Raw genomic sequence first — 14,788 nt, 5'->3', positions numbered from 1 at the left:
TTGTTATAGCGATTCGGTTGCAGATCCTGGGCGATAATACGCCCACGGATATGTTTGCCATGGCCAATCGGGGGAGAGTGGGGTATGTGGGTATGGTATTGATGCGTGTTGCTGGTGTTTATTGTAGTTGAAGTAAGGGAGAGGGACGATTGTGAAATTGCGAGGGGTCGAAGAGGGAGTATCATGAATGTTATAGGGGTTGGGAGTTGTCGCCCTGTAATGCTACGGGACTTTTTTTTCCCAATGTAGTGCAAACAATTTTCATAAATGTTTGAGCGAAGCACTACGAGCCGAACTAAATAAATGCTTTGTTTGAGGGTTTGAGATATTGCGCCTGATACTTATTGTTGGTATTGTTGGTTTGGTGTGAGAACTGTGCCGCAGATCAAGTCTGCCCACAGAATGAGTAGCTGAGAAACACACTTCCCTCGGCGGAGATACTCACTACCTAGCGATTCACTGCAGTTTGAGTTGATGGAGAAGAGCTGTCGCCCAAAGAAAAGAGAAGTGTCTGAATTGGGGCCGGCGAGCAAATTTCGTACTAAGATAGGGGTGAAAACGTGAAAGTGATAACTTTTTGTATAGGTTGGTAGGTCGTGTGAAGCCTGCATACAGAAACAGTGTTTGAACATGAGAAGAAGCAACATGAATTTATAAGGGCATTATCGGTGGAACAACTACTTTCGGGGCAGCACCTCTTCCCACCGCAGAACTGTATCCTCTGGCAATCTGTCGTAATCTCAGTTTCTATCGCACTTCCATATGAAGAAACACTACCTACTTCGTCAAAATTTGTGCTAGATCTAAACACACCACCGCAGGTTTCCGGTCCGGTATTCCAATATAGCTGCCTCAACCAAGCATGCAGGCAGGGATAGTCGCGGCGAATCATTCTTAGATTGCACTTGAAGAAGGGGTAATACGCCACGTCGAATCGTATCAGTGTCGTGAAAAGATATATGTCCGACTCGGTAATGTGTTGTCCGAAAAGATAGGGATGGTGCTGAGGTTGTGAGAGATGGATTTCAAGACGATCCAAGGTCTGGAAGAGCTGTCGTAGGTGCTCATTGTATGATTGCACAGATGATGCAAAACCGATCTTGTACACGCCATTGTTTACCGTGTCGTACATCCAGGAGTTTAGAGCGTCGATTTCAGGAACGATGTGTGATGGTCTGAAGGCTGAAATGCCTTTGTTCGCCTCACGTTGCTCGGGCGGCAGGAGAGCGTCAAAGCCGTCGATTAGCATGCGAGCGATATCTGTGCTTTCGTTGTTGACAGCAGTGCCTGGGCGTGATCAGACTGGTTCTATTTGCTGCAATATCAAAGTCGGTTTACCATGCTTCTTGTCCCACAACAGCGGAACAGTTACCCTCCCGTCATAATTGGGGTCTGCCTTCTGGTAAATCTCTTTCAAGGTCTTGACGCCGTATATGGGGTCTTTGCTGGGTCCGCTTCGCCCTGAAAACGACCAGCCATGGACTGCATCTCGATCATCCACTTCCACCAGCTCAACAATGTCCTCGAGCTTCTTCAGCACACGGACGATGATGGATCGGTGGGCCCAGGGACAGATGTAGTTGATGTACAAGACATAGCGACCCTTTTCGACAGGGAAGCGATCAGAGGGAATAGTATGGCGGAAACTGGAAGCCATCTGGCTTCGAATGTGAGAGAAGTTTGCTCAAGTCACCACGCGATAGGCCTTGTTGTTTTGATCAGAGATTTGGAAAAAAAAGGCTTGAACATGTCCTGTGAGAACAAGTGAAATACAAGCCGACGCTCTGCTGAGGTATTGGTACATTTTGCTCGGATTGAATTAATGATTACAAAACATCAAATGGTCTTGGACTGCAGGGGTAATAATGATTAGTATGAGCTACTGCGCGCGAGCGGCTACTTTTCCAAGTGGGGAAAGGCGCCAAGTAGATGCTCGGGTACGATAGACGTTATAGTAGGGCCTTGTATCGACCGAGACGTTGTAGCCTTTCTGATGGCGTTCACAAAACGTCGCGGGTGATGTATGGTGGACAATTGCATCTTGAACGTGTAATGGTGCCGAGCCACGTGGGTGGAGGGGGAATGACAGGGGTGGCCTGAACCGAGACGAACAGGAACTTTGGGTCACGTCGGGCTTCGTTCATACTGATGCACCGTCTCCCTGCATTGCATGTGCACGCATACACACACTCGCGTGACGATGTGCTGCCACGACTCTGTTTGTTGAGTGATTGGCTCTTCTCGCTCTTTCAGGATGCATGCTACTGGCGCTGCAGCAGACTTGATGAGTTGTGCAATGTCGCGGAATCCGTGGAACACAGCGCATCTTGTTCGCGATGCGCATTTCCCGAAAGAAACCTAGGCAGCAAAAGCACGCCAACTAATCACCAGGGCATCAGGCTGAAGGGCGCATGAGTTTCTTCCTCGTGTGCCTCCTAAACAGATGCCAATATCGATTTTATCAGTCATCGCATATGCAGAGGTTAACGTCGGACCACGACGCGACTGGTTTGCCGACTAGGGCATGCAGTTGGACAGCATGATGACAGTGACGCCAGTCGATAGCACAATGCCTTTTTTCCGAACTAACAAAGGGATTGTTGACTGTCTGAGCTCATACATGACAAGTCGAGACATCAGGGGCGGGATTTGTGCGTGGGTTTTGGCAGCGATTCCAGCCTCGCTTACAGGCAATAGTGGGAGCCGGCGGAGGGAGTGACTTGCTAGCTCCAGGAGATGGTAGGCGGCGCGAAGACGTTTGGTTCAGGGCCAGATCCAGACCCAGGGTTAATTGATTCAACGCTGCGGTGCCAAGTGTCGTTGTATCGAAAGCCATCTCAACCAATCATGATGATAACCACGGTTGCCGGTGAGAAATGCGATGGCTTGGGCTGCAGCTGCAGCCGTTACTTGAGCTGATGTTGTATCGTAGTAGTAGTAAATAGCAGAGAGGCGATGCGAAGGCTGCGTTGTGGCGGTGCTGAAGCAGCGTCGTCCCATGTCTTATGGGCCGACTGGCGTGCGCCACATGCGCCTCGCCCGCCTGCCCGCCTGCCCACCTACAATACACTACCCACTCACCGCTGATCTCGTGGACACTCTGCCAGAATATTGTCAAAGTGAGTGAGCAAAAGAAAAAAGCAGCCCTCACCAGAGCATGTGACCGAATGCGGCGACGGAGCCCTCTGCTGTCTCTGCAGGAACATGTGGCCCATCTGCGGTCGTCGTCATGGCAGCGTCATCGCACCGACGGCCAGGAACGACCTTTTCTTTTTTGTCCGTCAAGCGAAGGCGGCTCGCTCTCTTTCATACTGCTATTAATAGGGCTGGATGGCGGCGGGCCCAAGGCAAAGTAACAAAGGGACCCAAGGTGCGTTGCCCGGTTAGACAGCAACCCTGCATCTGTAGCCGTAGCCGGCAGACGTCGCGTAGTGGGGACGCGCCTGGCAACAGTGGTGGATCCCCCAAGCTGAGGCTGAGACTTTGCATGTGTCTCACAACCAGAGCCTCGCAATCCCAATCTCCTGTCGCTGCCCCTCGCTCTGTACGCCGACTCCTGACCACAGTCTTTACATCCATCTCCATCGTCTCCTGCCTGTCCGCTTTCCTACCGCTCCTGTTCACCGTTCGGGCCAGACGAGCCGCACAAGACAAAGCCGCTCGCAACTACTCGGGTCCCACCGCCGGCCTTTCCGACCGCCGTACCCACGTATTCCGCCGCCACAGGGCTGACTGACTTAGTTCCGTTGTGTTTACAGCCTGTTGTGTTTACAGTCTGGCCTCCCCTCCTTCCTTCAGCAAAGGCGACGGCGATAGTACCAGCGACAGACCTCTGTAGTAGCTTCCACCACCCACACCCCACACATACTACAAGATGCGGATACCACAGTCGTATATCCAGAAATGCAAGGTCGTAGCACACTGTTTCCAGGCCGTCTTCGTCTTTGTCGCAGCATGCTTGACCATAGCCGTCATGACCAAGGATGGAGACATCGGAGGAGGTACTAGGTACTTCTTCGTAATGGTTAGTTGGATTCGACACCACCTCTGAGACTCGGCCTGACAATACCCAAAAAAAATAGTGCTTTCTTTCCATACCAGCCATCATCTACCTCACAATGGTGCCCATGTGGTCCCGCGCCCAAAAGTTTGCTTCGGCCTACGCCTTCCTCGCTGTCGACGTCCTGTACACAATTCTCTGGTTTGCCGCCTTTATTTCAGTCGCCATGTGGAACTCCGAGGGTATCAAGGAAGGCGCCGCAAAGGCAAAGGTCCCAGACGACAAGCGCAACTGTACAACCTTTATCTACGGCGACGAGGCAAAGTGCAAGGTCAGCAAGGCAGCTGTCGGCGTCGGTGTCATGGTCTTGTAAGTAGCAGTAGCACCAGCTCCCACACATTCCCCACCCAGACTAACACCACCCCACTAGCCTCTTCTTCGCTCTCACCACCGGTATCTCAGGCTACTACCTGCACAAGTTCCTCCGCGAAGGCGTAATGCCCTACCAATCCTCGTCCTCAAACCCACACTACGCCTCAGGCGACTCGGCCTACAACAACCCCAAAGACGCCGCCTGGTCCACCGAAATCGAAACCGCCCACGGCCGCAACTCCTCCGACTCGCTCGACCAGCGCACCGAACACGGCGGCAACCAGCAAGAAGACGAATACGCTCTGCTCCACTCTACCGAAACAGACGAAGGACGCCACCCGGGCCGCCCGCTTAGCTGGGGCGAGGATAGAAATGGCATGTATGGCCCTGGCGCCGGACGAACTGCACCCCCATACGCAGATTACAGCACCCACAGCAGAGGTCCCAGCGTTGTCGCTGGCGCCGACGCACTCAGTCCTAGTGGATATGAAGAGTACAGGAGCCAGACTACGCCGGGCCTGGCACCATTTACGGGCCTCAGTGGCATAGATAGACAGCCTAGTCATACCGGGAGCGGATACAGTTTTAGCGGCGGACCGGAACGGGTGTAACAATTGCAATTTTCTTTTCTTGCATTCTGGAATCAAGTTCATTAAAAAAAAAGGGGGGAATTTGGCAAATTCTTTGGTTTTCCAGCGGATCTTTTGGTTACGTGGCATTGTTTAGCGATTTGAATTTCTTCTTGTTGTGCTAGGAGGGAGGGATATGTGTGTTTTTTTTTGGCCAGTAAGATGTGGAGGGAGGAGGATATGTGCATTGTTGTTACATGAAGGTTTCGCTCCTTTTGATGGGTTTATGTGTATGCGATTTAGCGATGTCTCTCTGCTATCTCTTTTTTGACTCTCTGGCGTTTTTTTTTTGCGCTGAAGAATAGATACGTATCATATATATGCAAAACGGACTTTTTTGTCTGATGAGGTGTGTGAATTACTGTGTGAATTGTATTTGTATACGTGAGTTGAAATAAAAAACGGTGCATAAGCATCATACAACAAATACATGCACAGTAGAACAAAAAAAAAAAGGGAAACCTATCCTCCCACTCCAAACGCCCAGCAAATGCCATTCTCCCCCACAACATCATCCTACTCTCACACATACACACAAACACATCTAAGCCTTCCCCCTAATCCTCCTCTCAATCTCCTCCTTCAAACTCACAAGATCCTGCTCCGTAGCCTCAAACTCCAGTCCCTGCTTCACCCACGTCTCCGCCTCCTCGAGCCGACCCATTTCAAGCAAACACTTGCCCCTCCTCCACCACGCCTTCGCATTCCCCACTTTCTTCATCTCAACAGACGCTTCGGCGTCTATCGCGCCCTCGGCCCACTTCTGCTGCGCCATGTTGGCTTGCGCGCGGTTACTCAGGAGTCCCGACACTTCTTCGCGGACGAGGCCAGACGGCTCCCACGCCGGACGCGCGAGCGCCATGTCGATGGCTAGCGTGTACATCTTCGCGGCGGCATCGTGGTTGCCTTTGCGGAACTCGGCGTTGCCGTTTTCGCGGAGTTTGCCGATTTGCGCGGAGCGCTTGGGATTGACGGGGACTGGGGGTGGGGGTGTGCCAGTGGGCGTCTCGACGTGCAGGAGGTTGCGGTGGAGGTTATTGAGCGCTTCGAGTTCTTTTTCCACCACGTTGCTGGTGTTTTGGGGGGCGATGATCGAGTGTGTTGCGGGGTCGAGTTGGAGCGGGAGGAGGGTGAAAGTGTCGAGGGATTCCATGGTGAGATTTTTGATGCTTTCTTTTTCAATTGCAACTGGTAAAAAAAGGAAGGGAGTGAGGTTATGGGTTGTATGGCCTTTCAAGTTGCGCAAGCGGTGGATGTGTGGAGTACGAGACGATGAGGACAGTTTGGCCCGGGGAACAATTCCTTTATCGATAAGAAGACGCGCTAACACGTGTCTGGAGTGTTTGGATTTGAGTACGTCCATCGTACTGTCTAGCGCTGATCCATGTTCGTATTGTGTTCTCCGCTACTACATATTGATAACAAATAGTTTATTACTATGTAATAACCGTATTTCAGAGCATCATCTACCTGTATAGTGTAGCATCTAGTACAGTACAAATGTAAAACCGCATCGAGTCCGCCAACTTAGCTCGTCGTCCTACGTCTAGTCTTCTTCATGAAATTGCTGCTCATCATCCGTAAAGACCTTGGGAAGGTACAACTTGGTATTCTCATACACCAGAAATGTGACAACCGTAGTCGGAATCACGCGAAGCGTATTGGGAATAACGCCCTTGTAAAATGCCAGGAACCCCTCGTTCTGATACGTCTTCCTCAAGACATCCAGTAGTCCACTATACTGCTGTGCGGCGTTGTACTGTTGCAGTCTCGCCCTGATAGGCTGATATGGATACGTAATGGCACCCGCAAGCAGCTTGCTTCCACCACTCATGTATACGTATTCCCAGTTACTGAGTTTGTCTTGCCCGCCAATGTGTGAGGCTCTTCTCTTCTTCATATTCTCGTAAATGCTGAACTGAACAGCGCCGTGTAGGACACCGAGCGAAGAGGGCAAGAAGCCTGCCCAGAGGCCCTTCAGTCCACGCGTCTCGTATACATGGCGAAGTCCAACGGCCATGGACTTGTATGCGGAAGGATGGTTGGCACCTCGTTCAAGCATACGGGTCTTGACTACCCAGATGGGATTGGTACAAGCGCCGGTGAGCAGACCTAGAACAGGCGGTTAGTTCACACTCGCAGCATACGTAAGATCCAAAAGTACCAGCAATGATGCTTGCAGAAAAGAACTCGGCGCTCCCAAGGTGCTCGCCCTTTTGCCGTCTACTCTGGAAAAGTTCTTTCAAGTTTCCGTAGAAAAGAAAATACAGGCCCCATCCGAGACTGTTGCCCAGGAGGTTCGGCCATAGTCCCCTATACAGAGCTCTTACACCACCCTCATCCTTGATCACATTACGTAGTATGCGAAACGAGTCTCCGGGCCGCGATCTGCTGGTGGTATTGAGCTGGAGGCGATTTTTGAGGAGATCGAGTGGATGCGCCGCGAGGCAGGAAACAACTCCAGCGCTGAAGCCTGCTACACTTTCGATCACCGATGCGGAGAGGGCGCTTTGCGGCGCACTTGATCGCTTGCTGTGGACGTCTTGTTCTACTGGTGGGAATGCGCGGGGCATTGCTGGTTTGAGTGATGAATTTGCGATTTCTCCCAGAACATCCTCGGGTACAGGAGGCGACGCTGAAGGTGCTGGATAAGTAGGATGCAAGATGAGGGGTTTCTATGCTATATCATTGCGTCGACGTAGGTCTTTCATTGTCATGTCCGCATTGGCGAACATAGAGGGGAAAAGACGGCGGTGGACTCGGTGAAAGCTTGGGCCCGGCGTCGGAACCAGGGACGTCATCGGCGCATGGCTACCCGTCCCGCGGCCCATGTGCATGCAGCTTGTAGCATGCGATATGCAATCAGGGCTTCCCTGTGAGCTGAGCTAGCATGGTAAGACAGCATTCTGTGATTTAACACGTATCGGTACGACGCTTGGAGCCGAGCCGCGGAGAAAATATCAATTTTATCTCTAGACTATCACAAGACATGTCAAATCCGTAGCATGCTTTTCATTAACGTCATGACATTACATATACACATATCGTAACTCTCCCAGACCTCCAATCTTAGATGCCTACACCGAACTTCTGATCAGAGCAACATGTTGCTGGTGGAGCCTCCGTCTTCTTCTCTTCTCCAAACGCCATTCGACTCAGCTTATCAACAAGTGTATTGCCCTGCCTCACCCCGCTTGGTACGCTGCAATAGCTAGGTGGAATATCCAAGCATGGGTTACGGGTAAAGAAGTTGCGAGGTCGCAGTAGTAGTGTCATTGGCTCAGCTGGCATGACGGGGAAATCCTCTGGAGAGGGGAAATGCGTGATACCAAACGTGTGCCACAGGACAACGTCAGTGTTGTCAAGGTTCTCATTCGGGTTCGCTTCAATCCAGGCTGGAATTCCTTGCGAGGGCTCGCCAGAAGTTTGAGGAACATGGCGTCCTGCTGGGTGAATCTGGCTGTCATCATCTAGATAGTACATGTCAGTATCTGCTGCACGTGTTCGGGATGGTACCGAGAAACTTACACTTAGTCACATGCACAGCATGTCTTGCAAACCCTGCCCTCTTCCATACCAAGCTACCAGGCTTCGGTAGCAGCTCCGGGACCTCTCTACTGACTAGCTTGTAGGATACTGGCTTCTTGCTGTATGGGTTCAGCTTGTTGGTGTTGGCCATTTCCCATGTCCGGCTCGTTGCACCGTTATAATCTGTCGCTGCTTGCTCAGGGGTACTGAGTTTCGTCTTCTTTGCGTAAAAGGCGTTGCCATATTTGTTCTCCGCGCTCCCAACCTCTCCGTCGCCTCGTGCCGCATCAACCATAAAGACAGTGTTTTCTGGTCCGTCGATGTTCGGATCAATGCGCATGCAGAAAAGATGCTGGTGGTTGTGTGCATTCACACCTGGATACACTTCTGTGCCCCAGCCCTTGAGATCCTCGCCGGGAAGCATAGCATATGTATTCAAGATACCCGTGAGTTTGATCTCAAGCTGAATAGTTCCGTCCAGGTGGAAGATCCAGTATACACAGTATTCGTAATTCGCAGCAGTGAAGATGTGCGAGATGATCAGCTTGCGCGCTCGGGTTACGGTCACACTGTCGTCGCGGAAATCAGTGTGTTTGAACAGAATACCTGCGTCTTCCTCGTGAATGCAGATGGCATTCTTGATGGTCGTTGACTGACCGGCGCGATTGACAAATGCAGCATCCATGTAGTGGATCGCTCCCTTGCAATCACAACCGAGACTCAACGAGTTCGTCATATAACCACCTCCGTATTCGCCGAGGTCGAAGGCATGTTTGCGCTGATGTGGGTGTTCAGGATTTCCATATGGCACAACCATCTCGGCCAGTGAGAGGCGCCAGAATGTATCACGAACGGTGCCCTTGTCGTTGAATGTGATGTTTGACAGGACTATGCCTTCGCGGTAGTTGAAGCCGATGTGCAACTTCCAGTTGGCCCAGCTGATATACCGTCCGTCCATTTTGAAAGAAACTCCTTCGGGTTGTGTAATGTTGATGGGCTTCAAGTCAGTTTTGAATCCACCCTCCGCCTCGATAGCGGATGCATGGTAATTGTTCGGTGGCGCGCGGTTAAGCGGTCGCCTGACGGGCGGTACATCGATTTGAATGATTTCCTGGGTGTCGGAGTTGTAGATAGGGCAAAAGTCCAGGGGATATGTGTATTGACTATCGTCCGGGTGGGGACGGTAGTACATGAGTGCTTGCTGGAGACGGACCTTTGTGCCAAAGCGCTCATCGTAGCCAATAGTCCATGCTAACATGAATTAGTACAATCTTTATAATTGATTCGAGGAAAAACCTACGATCACAATACACTTTGTGCATGTCTTCTGGTGGGATACCAATGATACCACATTGCTCAATGACCTTGGGATCTTTTCGGACAACTGTCTCCACAATCTGTAGGTCTTCCATGGTAATCTGGAGACAGAGTTAACACACTGCGCATCGCCAAATTGATTCGCAGTCTCACCAGTGGTTGCACGTCATCAGTCAATGCCCAGCTAACAATCTTGCCCTCGGTCAAATCCACCTGCCCATCGAACACTTTGCTACCACGGCCAATGCAAACAACATCAGCAACTCGATGCGGCCGCGGCGTATGGTCAGGATCCTTGATCCATTTCATCATCTCCGCTTTGCGGGGCTCCCACAATGTGATGGCGTTGAAGAAGACATCGTTGTGCTCCTTGCGGATGATGGCGACCGCCTGTTCAATCTCCGACTCGCTGAGGGGATCGAAAGGATGGGGAGGGGCCCCAATGCCAGTGATATGAGAGGCAGCCTGCTTCAACCTGTCGAGCGACATGACTTGGTGATCTGGTGATGTTGTGGGAGTTGTGAACAGTTGGTGTTGCTAACAGCTCCTAGGGCTTCGAGGTCGTCTTATAGCATTTGGTTGGACGGATTGGGCGGGGCAACAAGCAATGCATAGCTCCAAGACGCGCAGATCGAAGCCACCAGCTGCTCGCCAATCGTATCATCTCGCAATTCAACTCCGAGCATTTCAACAGTCAAAGCCAGTGTTCACGATCTCGTTATCGACGCGATAAGCAGACATGGCGGGACTGTCGTACCTGTCTTGGTTAGACTGCCCCACTTCTCCACGCACCACCATGTCAAGGTAGTCTGGCTCGCTGCACCATGTGTATCCCAGCATCCGTTTTCGGCCCCTCGTTCGGTCGTCTTTATCGGGCTGCCTGATGTGCCTCGCAAAGTTGGCTTCTATCACAAGTACGACTCGATACACGGGAGCTGTTCACGCGAATAGCATCCTCGGGACAAGAAAGAATTCCGCATCTGGTTGCGAGGACTATATGGCCCGGCTACCAAGCCCTCGGAATCAATTCCGCGTACCCCCCCCAGAGCGGAACAAAGTTACTATACAGGGCTCTGTGATGCACATTAACTCATCTCGGATGAAGCGATGTATACCTGGGCCTATTATTCGGGAATGTGCACTCGGGCTATAAGCTAAGCGTACACAAGGTGAGCATTGAAGTGGCCAAGATGTCACAATAGTACCATGGGTCCCCCAAATGACTTCATTTGCATATGTTTGTTGATTTCTCAATTCTTTATCTATTTTCTTTCCAGGTTCTGGCTTGGAAGCCGCTTCAAATTGGGGCTGGATAGATACGGTGGCGTTTGCTGTCCTCGAAATCACGCCTCTTTCATACCGAATAGCACAAAGTATATCGATTCAACCCAAACAATAAGGGTACTCTGTACTCGAAGGGAGATTTTGGTGACAAAATTGAAGAGTGAATGCACGGCAAGTTGCACTGGTCCTTTTTGATGACAGCGAACAAGGAAGCACGAGACGTTGGATTTACCACTAACGACAGTAGCAGTTTTCTCTGGCAGAACATCATGCGTTTGTGAAATTCATAGTGCGTCCAATGAGCATTGTGCTAGTGAAGGTTGAGCAATGTCGAAGCTCAGCCTCTAACATCTCGACCAGCAGGTTAGCCGATTGGGTACTAATGCGTCCCCGGCGACTCACTCTGACATCAAGCTCCGGTCTACAATGATAAACATAATGGCTGCTACCTAAGGATTTCGCATGAGTGGACGAAGCCCAATATGCTACTCGATTATTGCCACTGGCTTTGTGCAACAAACAGAGGGAACAACATGATGGCGTAGGTGTTGTCTCGAACCTGTGAACCACATCCCTACTCGGATACTAAGCACTTGTATGAAGGCATACTGAAGGGTCAGAATACTACTCTACATTGAGTTAATACGCCACTCAAAGATTGATACTAACGAAGTTAGTTCGATTGCCAAGGCGAAGCTTAGCACCACGAGATCGTCGTGCGCACACGAGACCAAAATGAAGCCTTTTCAGACGACAAGAGTCACAACACTAAGCATCGTCATCAAAGCTAAGAGTATAAATAAAAGTTCTCACATGACCAGGAGAATGAGCAAGAAAAGTGCGGGGCTGTGGATGATATCGCCCAAGAGTTGTTCAGGCAATACTGGTGTCACGCCTACACGTGGCCTCGAAGATCGAGCGCTGTTCACTGGACTCACAAGTTCACATTGATGGCTTTACGCAGGATCGTGGTGCTGGTAGCCCTGCTGATTGTAATAATGGCTGTTTCGATTGTCATCGGCGCATCGCAGGATCAAACGACAAAAGCAAGTCAAAACCAAAAAGCATCCCTTTCTATCACGAAAACAACCCCTTTCGCAATATTCCAGATTCTTCTCTTGCATTAAATTGGCTGAATACACTCGAATGAGACGTCACTCACACAACCCTTATTGGTAGGGATCTACAGAATGGGGTTCAAGGACTTCTGAAGTGTTCAGGTCATCCCCGCCCCAGCCGCTCGAATCTCATTGAGCAGCCCCACTAATTCTTTTTGGAGTTTACAAAGAATCAAGACGCTAGAATTATAGCGTAAGTTCTTCTTCTACCAAATCAGGACTGAGGGTATCCAACTGTCTCAGCAGTCATGAGACACCTAAGCCTTCCCTACGTCTCCTTCTGGTGGTTTTAGGAAGGTCGTCAATCACGGAAAAAGCTAAACATGCCTTCCCCAATCCGCTCACAGCGCAAGAAAGGCAGCAAGTATGAAGAGATATAGCCAAGCCGTTCGAAATTCTGGTCTCGCAGTCCCGTGTCTATAGACACCTGACTTGATTGGCCGTGTAACCTTCATCACTCTCATGAATTTGGGAGTGAATCGCCACATCACGAAGAAAGAAAGTCATCAGGACATGTACCCCGTAGGACACAGCAGCCGCTACTCCTATTTTAGATCAAAATCTTACAGAGCACTCTACGATGCTCGCACTTGAACCACTACCTAATGTTAGCTGCAGTATGCTTCACTCACACGCTCAGTACTTGAACCAACCAGATACGCCACGAGCATGTCGATTCGACGCCCCAGGCGTCAGCCAAGGGGGAAATAGTCGCAGGTTCCGTGGAGTGAATGTGCAGATGGAGCGCCTTCACACCATCTTTTTTTCCATCGGAAATGGTCCGAGCAGTAGATAAATATGCCCTCAAAACCCCGCGTATGACAGTCAGTCAAGGCAGCTCTTCAACTGTCTCGAGTTCAGAAACTCGTCTCCTTCTGTCCCGCGTTTGGGAAACATTGTTTATCCACAGCCCACTATGGTGAGAGGATCTTCACTCCTCACTGCGCTGCTAGCGGCCAGTGCCCACGCTTGGATGCCCGAGCACCGAGAACTCGGTGCCTTTAACAGAACAAGCAATTATCTCTCGAAACGCGCACAAAGCCTTCCTAACTGGAAAGTCCGGGGCGTCAACTTGGGTGGATGGCTGCTCTCGGAGCCATGGATGATGAACGACGAGTGGAAGACCATGGGCTGCGGCAACACTTGCTCTGAATTTGACTGCGTTTCTGCTCTTGGTCAGTCAAAGGCAGATACAGCGTTCAATGATCACTATGCTCGCTGGATTACCCCAAGTATGATTCAGGATATGTACAATGCAGGACTGAACACCATTCGCATCCCAATTGGATACTGGAGCCTCAGGAGCATTGTGGATAGCAGCGAGAAGTTTCCCAAGATGGACTTACAATACCTGGATGCCATTGTTGAAAAGGCTGCCAATCTGGGCATGTTTGTTGTCATGGACCTTCATGGCGCACCAGGAGCTCAGAAGACCTTGGATGCCTTCACTGGCCAGGTATGCTTGTTGAATCCACCCTTTCTGTCTTCCAAGCCCTAACACCAACTTCAGTGCCTTCCAGTCTCCAATCTCCCCGGATTCTTCACACAGTACAACTACGACCGCGCCACTAAATGGCTCGACTGGATGACCCGCCGCATCCACACCAAGCCCGCCTACAAATCCTCCATCGGCATCATCGGGGTCGTCAACGAGCCTCAGACCTCCCGCGACCAAGGCGGGATGCCAAAACAAGAAGTCGACACCCTAACCCAAGTCTACTACCCCCAAGCCCTCAAAGCCGTCCGCGCCGCGGAACAAGCCCTCAACATCCCCGAAACCGAGCGTCTCCACGTGCAATTCATGGACACCCTCTGGGGCGCGGGAAACCCGAAATCGCACCTCCCCGCCAACGCCACCCGAATCGTCTACGACGACCATAACTACATCGGCGGCGCCGTCATCGCCAAAAACCCAGACGCCAAACAAGCAGACTACATGTACTACACCTGTTTCGAAGACGACCGTCTTTCCGACGGCGACACGCCCAAAATGGTGCAAGAATGGAGTTTAACAGTCAAAAACGAGTATTCTGCAGAGTTCGACTGGAAGCTTACTCAGAACGAGGCGTTCTACAAGCAGTGGTTTGTGGCGCAGCAACGGCTTTATGAGCGCACGAATGGGTGGATCTTCTGGTCGTGGAGGACGCAGCTGAACGATCCGCGCTGGGATTATAGTTATCTCGTGTGGAAGAAGTGGGTGCCTACAACTGCGGCGGGACTGGATGCGAGTGCCAAGCAGGATGTGTGTGCGGAGTACTTTGGGAACGAGGGTATGATTGCGAAGACGAAGAGGATGACGTTGCGGAAGGGTCGTTCTACTATTCCGCTTTAAATTTTTATCAGACTGGGCTTGTGTTTTTTCTTTTCCTCTTTGTTCTAAATACCCCCTGTTCTGCCCCAATTGTTTTTGTTAAACTGTAGTTGAGATGAGATTGGTATGGTGCTTTTCTCTTTAGTGTAGTGTGCGACTCGAGTTATTCGTTCAATGCACAGTATGATGCTTCAGCTAGCGTCTTGCTGGTAGTAGTCGAGGAGCAAAC

At 50.9% G+C, this 14,788-nt stretch overlaps 5 protein-coding genes across 5 annotated transcripts; 2 read left to right on the top strand and 3 right to left on the bottom strand.

The window, feature by feature from the left end:
• Positions 1-651: 651 nt before the first annotated feature.
• COCVIDRAFT_19012 (hypothetical protein) lies at positions 652-1,657 on the bottom strand (the record flags this gene model as incomplete). Its single annotated transcript, XM_014697503.1, has 3 exons — positions 652-729; positions 782-1,287; positions 1,339-1,657. The coding sequence occupies 3 exons, from the start codon at positions 1,655-1,657 to the stop codon at positions 652-654; spliced, it is 903 nt and encodes a 300-aa protein (XP_014552989.1).
• A 2,217-nt stretch (positions 1,658-3,874) lies between these two features.
• Positions 3,875-4,983, top strand: COCVIDRAFT_19011 (hypothetical protein; the record flags this gene model as incomplete). The annotated part of the gene is made up of 3 exons (XM_014697502.1): positions 3,875-4,024; positions 4,083-4,369; positions 4,431-4,983. The coding sequence occupies 3 exons, from the start codon at positions 3,875-3,877 to the stop codon at positions 4,981-4,983; spliced, it is 990 nt and encodes a 329-aa protein (XP_014552988.1).
• A 562-nt stretch (positions 4,984-5,545) lies between these two features.
• COCVIDRAFT_108834 (hypothetical protein) lies at positions 5,546-6,154 on the bottom strand (the record flags this gene model as incomplete). Its single annotated transcript, XM_014697511.1, has 1 exon — positions 5,546-6,154. One exon carries the CDS (start codon positions 6,152-6,154, stop codon positions 5,546-5,548), a length of 609 nt encoding a protein of 202 aa, XP_014552997.1.
• Positions 6,155-6,547: 393 nt separating this feature from the next.
• Positions 6,548-10,335, bottom strand: COCVIDRAFT_108753 (hypothetical protein; the record flags this gene model as incomplete). The annotated part of the gene is made up of 6 exons (XM_014697510.1): positions 6,548-7,113; positions 7,166-7,676; positions 8,083-8,471; positions 8,530-9,780; positions 9,830-9,947; positions 10,000-10,335. 6 exons carry the CDS (start codon positions 10,333-10,335, stop codon positions 6,548-6,550), a joined length of 3,171 nt encoding a protein of 1,056 aa, XP_014552996.1.
• Positions 10,336-13,164: 2,829 nt separating this feature from the next.
• COCVIDRAFT_19008 (glycoside hydrolase family 5 protein) lies at positions 13,165-14,580 on the top strand (the record flags this gene model as incomplete). Its single annotated transcript, XM_014697501.1, has 2 exons — positions 13,165-13,704; positions 13,759-14,580. 2 exons carry the CDS (start codon positions 13,165-13,167, stop codon positions 14,578-14,580), a joined length of 1,362 nt encoding a protein of 453 aa, XP_014552987.1.
• Between the last annotated feature and the right edge of the window lie 208 nt (positions 14,581-14,788).

This window comes from Bipolaris victoriae (assembly GCF_000527765.1).
Source record: "Bipolaris victoriae FI3 unplaced genomic scaffold scaffold_96, whole genome shotgun sequence".
In the NCBI taxonomy this organism is placed as follows: domain Eukaryota; kingdom Fungi; phylum Ascomycota; class Dothideomycetes; order Pleosporales; family Pleosporaceae; genus Bipolaris; species Bipolaris victoriae.
This window is presented reverse-complemented; position numbering and strand designations above follow the sequence as displayed.